The 11,333-nt window shown below is 33.1% G+C and overlaps 2 protein-coding genes across 2 annotated transcripts; one reads left to right on the top strand and one right to left on the bottom strand.

Annotated features, from left to right (window-relative positions):
- Positions 1-2,320: 2,320 nt before the first annotated feature.
- On the bottom strand, positions 2,321-5,782 carry LOC109819325 (uncharacterized). The gene is made up of 5 exons (XM_020385031.3): positions 5,649-5,782; positions 4,303-4,445; positions 4,075-4,182; positions 3,052-3,126; positions 2,321-2,744 (listed from the first exon to the last, which is right to left on the bottom strand). Exons 2-5 carry the CDS (start codon positions 4,434-4,436, stop codon positions 2,513-2,515), a joined length of 549 nt encoding a protein of 182 aa, XP_020240620.1. The 5' UTR covers positions 4,437-4,445; positions 5,649-5,782; the 3' UTR covers positions 2,321-2,512.
- A 3,476-nt stretch (positions 5,783-9,258) lies between these two features.
- LOC109819318 (uncharacterized) lies at positions 9,259-9,735 on the top strand. The gene has a single exon (XM_020385020.1). The coding sequence runs from the start codon at positions 9,259-9,261 to the stop codon at positions 9,733-9,735; it is 477 nt and encodes a 158-aa protein (XP_020240609.1).
- Positions 9,736-11,333: the final 1,598 nt, after the last annotated feature.

Raw genomic sequence — 11,333 nt, 5'->3', positions numbered from 1 at the left:
CTTATGAAAGGACTTACTTTGTCCTATTTAAAATCATGAAAACTGCAATGATCTTGGTATACGAAAAATTAAAAGTAAACCATTTTTTTTTCTTCATTTAATCGTTACAAACGAAAGAAACAAATTGAATTATGTAGGTTTAGTTCTTGGTCGATCAATTCAGTGCAAGTTTGCTTATACGTTTCAAAGGATTAGATTCGCATCAAATTGAAAGCTATTATATTCTCTTTAGCTTCTACGTTTTCTTTTATTTGAATGTGGAAACAGGGTGTTACGTGCGTTTTCAATGCCAGCCCAAACGCGTTTTTTATTCTAATAAAATCTCACTTATAGTAATAATAATAAAAATTATGATATTATTTTTTTTTTACAAGGAATTGCTATTTTAAAATGTATTTGGAGAAGAAACAAAATCCTATATTCAAACATATATGTTGTGACCCAACATACTTTATGAAAATGTGAACTAATTGTGGCTAAATTTATGAAAAAGAACTTGACTTGAGTATGAGACACGTAGACAGAAGCATATATTATGTTACCTAAAATGAATGTGAAAATTGGAAATGGTTGAAACGGATGAAGAGAGGGTAAAGAATTAAAGATAAAGAAACATGCAGAACTAGTCTTTGGTGTGAATCCGATTGGATTGAACTCATCCCATCACTCACTCCTATTATATGTACAAGTTCTAAGATAAATTATAACTGATGTAACTGAAGTGACAAAAGGAAACCAAATTAATTAGTCGTGTCAGATTTAGACATATCAACTAGTTAACTAACTGCATCAACTGATTACTACATCAAGTGCCATAGGTTTGGTTAGAATATCAGCAATTTGAGCAGTGGAGGAAACATGCAATAGATGCTGAAAATCAGCTTGAACTTGGTCCCTCACCATGTAACAGTGTAAATTAGAATTGGACTATTATTAACATGGTTTTAAATTGCGGTTGCGGTCGCGGTTGCAGTTATTGCGGTTGCGAGTATTGCGGGTATTGCATGCAGATTGTGTTGCGGTGTGAGATTATTAATTATTTTCACTAAATATAAAAAATTTATAATTATCAATATATATTTTATTTTTAAGGATTTATACATTTTAATTCCTTTTTTTTTTAATATTTTATTATTTTAATGAATAATTTAATTTATTTTAAAATTATAGTATCAATTTATCGTATTGCGGATGTATTGCGGTACATTGCAGATGTGTGGCGGACGCAACACCGTTACGTTACAGAAAAATGTGTGATTTTCAGTATCATCGCAATTGCAATCCGATACCGTTGTGGACAAGGCCCAACAGCAATATTGCGGCCGCAACACGTGTTGCGGTCCGCACTTTAAAACCATGATTATTAATAATGATGCAGTTGCAACACCAAAAAGACAAATCCTTGCAAACAGACTATCATTCTAAAATCGTTGTTACTATCCTATCACTGATCGACTCTTACATGTAACAAAATAATTATTTATCTATTCATCTAATTTATCCACAAATAAATTTATTTCATTTATTTATTACAGTATAAATAAATAGTAGATTAGATCTAATCTATCCATTTAATTTAATAAATTTATTTCATTTATTTATTATAGTATAAATAAATAGTAGATTAGATCTAATCTATCCATTTAATTTTATGGATAGATAATAATTCATCTACTACTCTTTTAAAATTTATTAGATTACAATATAATATGTATTAAATTAAAATTTTAAAAGACATTTTGACATAAAAAAGTCTAATGAATTTTAAAAGTTTATATAAGAATGTGATTATTTATAAATTAAAAAAAACAAAAAGAAACAAAACATTTCAAAAATACAAATTACTTAATTTTTAAAATATTACTTTTGAGTAAATTGAATATTCATCCATAAAAAAATTATTAATGGATGAATTTTTTCACTTTAAATAGATTGAATGAACTTTTTACTTTTAATAAGTTGAATAAATTAAATTTTTATGTGAATTTTAATAAATCTAAATAAGCTAATAAATTATTTTTTATCTTATTTTATAATCCATCTTAAAAATTATTTTATCCATTCATTTATCACCCCTTTCACAACCTCTCATCATTCACACTTAAAATGCAAGTTCAGACAGTTGATATCCCTAAATAATTGATTTTTATAATCACATATCTTTCACAAATGACAACTCTGTTTGAACCGAATTAAATGACAACTTTCTTTATAAATATTTAATAAAACTACGTATCTGGAACTCGAATTCAAAATCACAAGCTGATACAACTTCACGTTAATTGATCTACTACGTATTTGGTGGTTAAACAAATGAATGGAAAAATGCAAAATATTTGATATCACTATCATGATTCACGAATTTCCAGCTTCATTACATCACCTTAATCTGATATGAATTTAAGATTAAAAAATCCCACAAAAATTCATGCCTCTCTAAACTACCTGCCAAATGAAACACTCTTCCACGATTCATGTAGCAAACCACAATAAGCGACAATTAGCCTTAGACTTAATTCATTAAATCATAGTCATCTAACTTGTCATTGTACTGAAGCACTTTTCTCTTTATCTTGGATGAATCCACCCATGTAACAAAGTCTTCCATGTTTCTAGTTACAAGGTAAGCTGGGTCTGTAACTGTCTCTGGACCAACTCTTATATGCCCCTGTTCAATGTATGTGACAGCTTCTTTCAAGTGCTCCGCAAATTTTAGTCGCACCAAAACAGTTGAGAGCCTACGCCTGCATGATAGAGAAAATCGTCAATTTTAGGAACACATGAGGGCAACATAGTTCAAAGAGGTCAAACTAAGAAAATTTAGTATCATTAGAAGAAAGCTAATTATAATCAACCCAGTAAATTTCCCAGATTATCATGCAATTGATCATATATCTGGGGTCCTCAAGTAAAATTATTTATTGAACTCCATTTGAAACATATAATTTGTTTTCTCTTTCTCTTGATATATTTTTCATTTGAAATGTGAAAATAAAATTAATTACTCAATTTTCATTTAAAACAATAATCTCAGAAAAATGTTATTTTTACCTACAGAAGGATGACACAGTTAAGCGTTCACATAGTGTGATGCTTTGCCTGGTTGGAATCACACCCATGTTGTAGCTGTCATCCAAAAAGAAGAAAAAGATATGTAAGAAAATAATAGCTCATAACATAACATTTAATTTTCTCCTTCAAACATTTCATACCAACTTGAAAGTTATATAGCAAACCTATCATCATCGTCATCGATAGAAAACCAAAAGCACCAGAGAGTCATTGCAATTAGTTCACCCATTTTTATTATATTTTGATGGGAATCGATATCTAAGTGGATTAAGATGGATCCATTTGATGGATCGGAGGCAGTTATTATTAGGAGTATGATAGTATGTTAGTATGTTATATAAAATAACTTGTATAAGTAAATCTGCATTAGAAATTACACGATGGCAGCTATATATTTGAATTCCATCTAATAGTAGGCGTGTAATTTGGCAAGTTTGTAAATTGTAGGCAGAGAATACTCTCTCTAGGAGACTTTCGTCTCTAAGATGTCAAGTGTATTGCTGTATTATGTATGATTTCTAAATTCAGTATTGTATTTTATTAGTTTATCAATTGATGTTCTATCATATTTTGTTTGATCATGTATATGTATAATGTACTACTTATAGCAGATATGGTTAACTAAATACATCCATCAATTTATTGTATTTATATATAAATTTGCGACTTCATTTGTAATTGAATTTAGATAAACCAATTTCATAACAACTACACCGATCTAGTCCAAATGAAATAGCTAAAGCACAAGTAGATTTGAGGAGTCTCAGAGCAACATTGAAGTATAAATTGTTTCAAAGGAATAATAAAAAATGCAAACATTAAATATAAGAATTAAGAGCTAATATGATTACAAAACAGGAAATTCACTACTAATAATGAATAAAGATCATTTCTCAGGTCATATGCTTAAACTTTGAACTCCAATAAAACTATATGTATAAATGGGGTCAATAATATGTTTAAAAGTTCACATGAAATGAGAGCGAGTAAAAATGAACTTACAGCTTTTCCAAAAGCTTATCAGTCATATCAATCCGAAAAGGATCCTTTGGGTCCATCTGTTTCAATATGTTTACTAACTTCTGAACCATGTGGCATAAACTTGAATATCTATTCATATTTCCAACACCCCAGAGGCAAAAACATAAAACATGTCAGCTAAACTCTAATCTCAAATAAAGGAAATTACATAGGGTCAGAAAAATATATATCATGAATTATGCATAATACTTTTTGTAATCATCCCGTCCAGTAATATGGTAGCGTTGCATAACCAGGTTCTCTCTGTGACCCCCTTCTCTCTTCCATTCCAAAAAATTTACCTTCTTCAAAAGCTTCTTTTCATGAAACTTTAGTTTCCTCATTGTTTTTCACTGTCATCAGATCAGAATACACACAACTAAATAATCAGTTTATTAAAGGTAGAAGAATGTTCTGGTTCATCTATCAGCTAGTCAATGCATATATAAGGTTCAGAAAACACCGTTACTTTGCCAAATTCAACAGCCCCATAAATTGCTCTATCAAGTTCAAAACTTTTGTTCAACCAGCCACTAGTTTAATGAGACACATATGTGGGACATCTTAACCCACTTCCCAACACCAAGGACTAGACATCTAATATGCAAAGTTTGCTAGACTGGAAACCTACTAGAGTCTTAACATGAAGACTAGATAATCTCTAATCATATTAGAAACAAACTGGGCTAACTCACTCTCGAAAGCTAGCTAAATGGAGGAGGAATGCCTGTCTTATAAAGAGTACTCTGGCCATATTCCTAATCAATGAGGGACTTCTTCACAATATTTTTTTTTTTAAATGGTACAATTACAGAACAACCAACAACATACTCTAGCTAAAGCATGCCACACAGTCTTACTTACCCAACCCTGAAGTAGTAAGTGTAGTTTAGACGAAGAAAATCCAGTGACATATGGTGTTAAACATTTTAGATAAAAACAGGTGCTACTAATAAACAACCCATTCAAACTGTGAGACACAACATGATCGCTTCTTACTGTCCAGCTAAATTCCTTAATAAGTTGAGAAACTACGAAAGTTGTAAACTTCAAATCGGGTACAGTTTAATCTCAATCTCACACACAATCAAATTCATTAATAAGCAAAATGATAGGTATTGGCAGATGGTAGTGTCCTAAAACTGATAATTAATGACTATTATGCGATTGTAGAGCGATGCTTCCACTAACCAAGCAATCCTTGAATAACATTATTTTAATGTTGATAAGAACTGATTATGGAAATACCAGTTCAATCTCCGTGTCCCAAGATAGGCATTACAATAACTGGGCCAAAAGATTTGGTTAAAGATTAAATAATTTATACTTCCTAGTAGTATATATAAATATAAGTGCAAAGAAAAAAAAAATTACTCAAAATTCATGACATATTCATAATCAACACAGAAAACAAAAAAAAGTCATTTGAGGGGTTTGATGATTAAGAGTCCGAGGAGCATTAAAATCCACCATTGCTAGCATATAGAATATAGAGATACAAATATGAATACTCAAACTGTGACGCAAAACGAAATGAATTTGAAAAACAAAAATACCGAGTGATTCGAAGCGAAAGGAGATGGTTGCGAACGTTTGTTTGCAGTGAGCCCTTTGCTGGGGTTTGGCCGTTTAGGTTCGAGGTTTAGACGAGGCAAGCACCTTTTTTATTCCATTACAATAAAACGACATCGTTTTTGCCTTTTATTTTTTAAAATTGTTGTTTGACCTGACATGTCCATTTAGACTTTGGTTGGAAAATAGTCAGAAAAAAAAATAAATAAAATGCAAGGAAAGGAAAAAAAAAAAGTTATTTAAATGTAGAGAATAAAAGAAAAATGAAAAAAATAAAAAAGTCATTTATGTAGAGAAAAGATAATCACTAATATCAAAAATTATATTTTTTGTAGTAAAAAAATAACTCTAATCAAATGAAGCATAATAAGTACTATTATTTCATTAAGTTTATGGTTTAATTTGGAGCATTTATATCAATTTTCAATAGCTTGAGATCTTGTTTTGAACTCAAAACATATCTAAATTATTAAGTGATCACATTTTGTCTTTGAATTATGTTTTTTTTTTGTGACTTACAAGCATTTGGTTACAATTTTGTAGTTTAGGAGAAAGTTAGAAAATATGGAAGGAAGCAAAGGACAAAGTGGTGAGTTCAAAGCAAAAAGAATTTTTGCTTAAGTCTCTATGCTAAGCCTCAGATCCCACGCTTAACCACAGTTGAGCAGAGAGTCAAGGAAACAATTTCAATCTTCCTACTAAGCGTGGAAACTGGCATTGAGCGTCAATGTTCCAGAAAGTCATTCCATTCCAGACCAATCCCTCACACTTAGCGTGGCATCTCACACTTAGCATAAATTGTGCTGACAGGTCATTACTCATATAAGACAAAAAAAATTTATGACCTAAAAGAGGGAATTTCGAGGAGTGAGAGAGAAAATCTTTCTGGGAGTCTGTGTGGCGACTAGAGAGCTTTGGAACCTTCAAGATCAAGTTTCTTCCCTTCTTCATCATTTTGTAGAGTTCTACATGTCTATGTGTAGCTAATCTCACCCTTGTTGGGGTTTGATGTAACTAAAACCATTCTCATGTATAAACTCTAAGTGATCAATCTCAATTGTTATTCAGTTTTATTGCTCTATTTCTTGTGCATAATGCTTATTATGGTTTGATCTCCCTTAACTTGAATTTGAGGTTTTTAAGAGATTGGAAAATACTTTTGAACCTTTGAATGGAAATAGAGCAACTACTGGTGCTTATATCTAGGAATAAAGTAAATGCCATTAATCTTTCTTAAGCTTTGGTTTTGAAAGTTGGTTTCTTGGTTAAACTATGCAAGGAATTGATAGGTTAACCTAGCAACTTAGATGCCAACTTGAAAGGGATTATGGTTGGTTATTTTTTAGAGTGATTGATAAATTTTGAATGATAACTATTGTGAGCTCATGGATAAACATGAGAGGAAGGTTTAGTGAAGTCAAACCCCAACATTTGTTAATATTGTTTTAGAATCAAGTTTTTCACCCTAAGTGTTTATAAAAATACCAAAAAGGATTCTTATAACATTTACATTATTTGCTTACATTATTTACTGCAACAAATCAAATTTGTATTGCTTTTTGGTAACTTAATTAGTATAACGAGTGATTTTGTAAAGTGTTGCGTAAGTCCCTTGGGAGACAATACTCATACTTTCATTAAATTATTTATACGATTTGGTACACTTGCCAAAGAAGATAACAAGTTTCTGGCATCGTTGTCGAGGACTTGCGTCTCAATACTTAGGCAAAGTCACTTGGATTACTAATCTAGGCTTTAATTCTTTTACTTTTTGCATTTGTTATATTCCTTTTCTTGTAATTCATTGTATCCGTGTTGTTGACTATTTACTATAGTCTTGTGATTTTGGTTTATGTGAGGTACCGTTCCCACTAGTGACTTAGCTTACAATCTGGAAATTAAGAAAATAGCTAGGAGGAACAAGGGAGTAGTAAGAAAACAATGATTACTAGCCAAGCAGGCACAACACAAAGAGTACTTCATCCTTTCTCGATCCTTCTTCACCCTCAATCTTAGAGGGAATAGAAATAGTAGAGGAAAAACCAAGAATTACCCTTGGTGATCATGCAGCTGCTACTGGTACTACTCATTTTTCTAGCATTGCCATACTTGGAATCACTACCACTAATTTTGAGAAGAAGCCAACACTGTTGAATTTGATTCAGAATAATCAATTTGTGGGACTTGATCATGAGGACCTATATATGCATCTCCATACTTTTATTGAGCTTTGTGGCATAGTAAAGATACATTAGGTTCCAAAAGATGTGATTCAGATGAAGTTGTTTCCTTTCTTATTGCTTGGGAAAGCTAAGATGTGGCTCAATGCTCCCTCACATCCAAGCTTGACCAAGTGGTCTGACATTGAGACAAAGTTCTTGGCAAGATTCTTCCCTCTTACTAAGATCAATCAAGCAAAAAGTGAGATTGTTACATTCTCTCAGAATCAACAAGAACTTCTTTCTGAGGCTTAGGAAAGATACAAATCCTTGTTGAGGAGATGTCCAAGTCATGGATTTGATGACCTTACTCAGGTTAACATTTTTCTGGGTGGATTGTTGCCACGGGTGAAAATTCTATTAGATGCCTCAATTGGAGGTAGCATGGATTTTAAAACACCAGAGGAGGCTATAGAGTTAATTGATGCTATGACAACAAATGATTATGATTTACCAGTTGAAAGGGAATCAAGATAGAAAAAGAGAAATTCTAGAGTTGGGATCTCAAATATGCTTTATTAGCTCAAAAAAGCTCTTGTCCCAACAAATTGAGGCTTTTACCAAGTAGGTTGCTCGGATTCCACAACAACTACAATCCACTCAACATCAAGTTCTAAGTTGTGATCTTTGTGGGTTGAATCATCCTCACGGGCAGTGCATTGACACCTTCCCATCTCATGGAGAAGAGGTGAATTACATGGAGAATCAAGCTCGACAAGGAGGAAATTATTGTGGGAATTATGGGAAGAATTGGCAATCACACCCTAGCACTAGGTGGAACCAGAATGATACTGCCTAGTCTAGTAGACCTCCTATGCAAAGGCCCAACTTGTATGAATGGCAGTCTAAGTTAGAAGAAACGTTGACCTAGTTCATGCAAGTCTCAATTTCTAACCATAAGAGTACTAAAGCATCTATAAAAAAATCTTGAGGTTCAAGTGGGGCAGCTAGCAAAATAGCTGGCAGAAAGTTCTAGTGGGAGTTTTTCAACTAACACTCACATTAATCCAAATGAGAACTGTAGTGCAATTACAACAAGGGATGGCAAGAGAGTGGTTATTCTTGATGATGATGAAAAGCAACAAGAAAAAGAGGCAAAAATGAGAAAGGGAAGTGGAGAGAATAATGAAAAAAAATAGAAAACGAAAATGAAAATGTCATAGAGGGAGAAGAGTTGGTTGAGGAAGCTATTGTTGAAAAATCAAAAAGTTAGCTAGTAAAAGAATTGAAGATGAAATCCAAGGTGTCTAGTACCAAGGATATGCCATATCCCCAAGTCTCAAGTATGAAGGATAAAGAGAAGTAATTTGTATGCTTCATAGAGCTTTTTAAAAAGCCTCAGATCAACATTCCTTTCTCAGAGGCATTGGGGCAGATGCCCACTTATGCAAAATTCATGAAAGTGCTCTTGACCAAGAAGACAAAGTTCATTGAGCAAGAGATCATTCAGTTGGAAGTGGGGTGTAGTGCCTTAATTCAAAAGAACTTACCTCCCAAATTCAAAGACCCTAGAAGCTTTACAATCCCAATCACTATTGGGAACCTGTCAGTTAGAAGAGCACTGCTAGACTTGGGTGCAAGCATTAACCTCATGCCCTTATATATGTTGGATAGAGTTGGAAAGGTGGAAGTAAAACCGACCCGCATTACTTTGCAGCTAGCCGACCGGTCTATCAAGTACCCCTATGGTGTTATTGAAAACATGCTAGTTAAAGTTGACATATTCATATTTCCAGCTGATTTTGTGATTATGGACATGGAAGAGGACATTACTGTTCCTATTATCTTGGGGAGGCCATTTATGAAGACTGCACAAGTAATCATTGATGAGGGGATGGTGAATTTAAATTGAGGGTCCAAGATAAGGTGACCACTTTCAATGTATTTGAAGCCATGACCCATCCAAATGATAAGGGTGCTTGTTTCTAAATGGATATGCTGGATGAGGTAGTGCTTGAGGCTACAAAGAAGCTAAAAAAATCATCCTCTCTTGAATATGTGTTGATAGGTGCTATGGATGAACTCAATGAGGATGATGTAACTAAGATGGCTAAATGCTTGAAGTATCTAAATACTTTCAAGGAGATTCCACCTAGTGACATGAATCATGAAGAGTTAAAATGTGATAGCACAATAGTGAAGACTATATTGGAGCTGAAAATACTTCTAATTCACCTCAAATATGTCTTTTTGGAGCCAAATGGTAAAAAACCAATCATCATTGGTAGCTCCCTATCTTAGATGGAGGAAGAAAAACTTATTAAAGTCTTGTAGGTACATAAGGAAGCTATAGAGTGGTCTATTTCTGACCTTAAAGGTATCATCCCAACCTATTGTATGCATAAAATAAACATGGAGGGTGACTACAGACCAATAGCTCAGCCTCAAAGAAGACTAAATCCCATTATAAAGGAGGAGGTGAGAAAAGAGGTTCTAAAGCTCTTAGAAGTTGGCATGATATATCCAATTTCGGACAATGAATGGGTGAGCCACGTACAAGTCGTTCCAAAGAAGGGAGGAATGATTGTGATTACCAATGAGAAAAATAAGTTGATCCCGACTAGAATACTAACAGGTTAGAGAATTTGCATAGACTACTAGAAGTTAAATCAAGCCACAAGGAAGGATCATTTTGCTCTTCCTTTTATGGATCAAATGTTAGAGCGAGTGGCTGATCGAGCTTACTACTATTTCTTGGATGGATACTTAGGGTACAACCAAATTGCGATTAACTTAGAGGATCAAGAAAAGACTACCTTCATATGTCCATTTGGGGTGTTTGCTTACAAAAGAATGCCCTTTAATCTTTGCAATGCACTGGCTACCTTCTAGAGATGCATGCTTGCAATTTTTGTTGATTTGGTTGAGAAATGTATTTAGATCTTCATGGATGACTTCTCTATTTTTAGGGCTTCATATGATCTATGTTTGGAGAATCTTGAGCTAGTTTTGAAAAGGTGCATTGAGACCAATTTAGTTCTGAATTGGGAGAAGTGTCATTTCATGGTTAAGAAGGCATTGTTCTTGGCAATAAAATTTTAGCCAGAGGAATAGAAATGGACAAGGCCAAGATTGATGTGATAGAGAAGTTGGCTCGCCCAATTAATGTCAAGGGTGTTCATAGCTTCCTTGGGCATGCCAGTTTTTATAGGAGGTTCATCAAGGACTTTTTTAAGATTTCCAAACCATTGTGCACCTTACTAAACAAGGACCAACCCTTTCTTTTTGATGAAGAGTCTATGAAGGAAATGGATCTTTCTTTCTTTCTCTCTCTCTCTCTCTCTCTCTTTACACACACACACACACACACACACACACACACACACATATATATATATATATATATATATATATATATATTTCTCTCTCTCTCTCTTTACACACACACACACACACACACACACACATATATATATATATATATATATATATATATATATATATATTAAG

This window comes from Cajanus cajan, chromosome 4 (assembly GCF_000230855.2).
Source record: "Cajanus cajan strain Asha chromosome 4, NIPB_CcT2T_4, whole genome shotgun sequence".
Taxonomy (NCBI): Eukaryota; Viridiplantae; Streptophyta; class Magnoliopsida; order Fabales; family Fabaceae; genus Cajanus; species Cajanus cajan.
Note: the sequence above shows the minus strand (reverse complement) of the source record. Positions and strands in the feature narration are given on the sequence as shown.

Bases quoted from the DNA above. Each gene is read 5' to 3' on its own strand.
- LOC109819318 (XM_020385020.1), top strand. From the start codon at position 9,259: ATGCCCACTTATGCAAAATTCATGAAAGTGCTCTTGACCAAGAAGACA.
- LOC109819325 (XM_020385031.3), bottom strand. From the start codon at position 4,436: ATGAGGAAACTAAAGTTTCATGAAAAGAAGCTTTTGAAGAAGGTAAAT. The intron at 3,127-4,074 runs GTAAGTTCATTT...TTTGGATGACAG, and splicing joins GATAAGCTTTTGGAAAAGCT to CTACAACATGGGTGTGATTC. The intron at 2,745-3,051 runs GTAAAAATAACA...TCTATCATGCAG, and splicing joins ACTGTGTCATCCTTCTGTAG to GCGTAGGCTCTCAACTGTTT.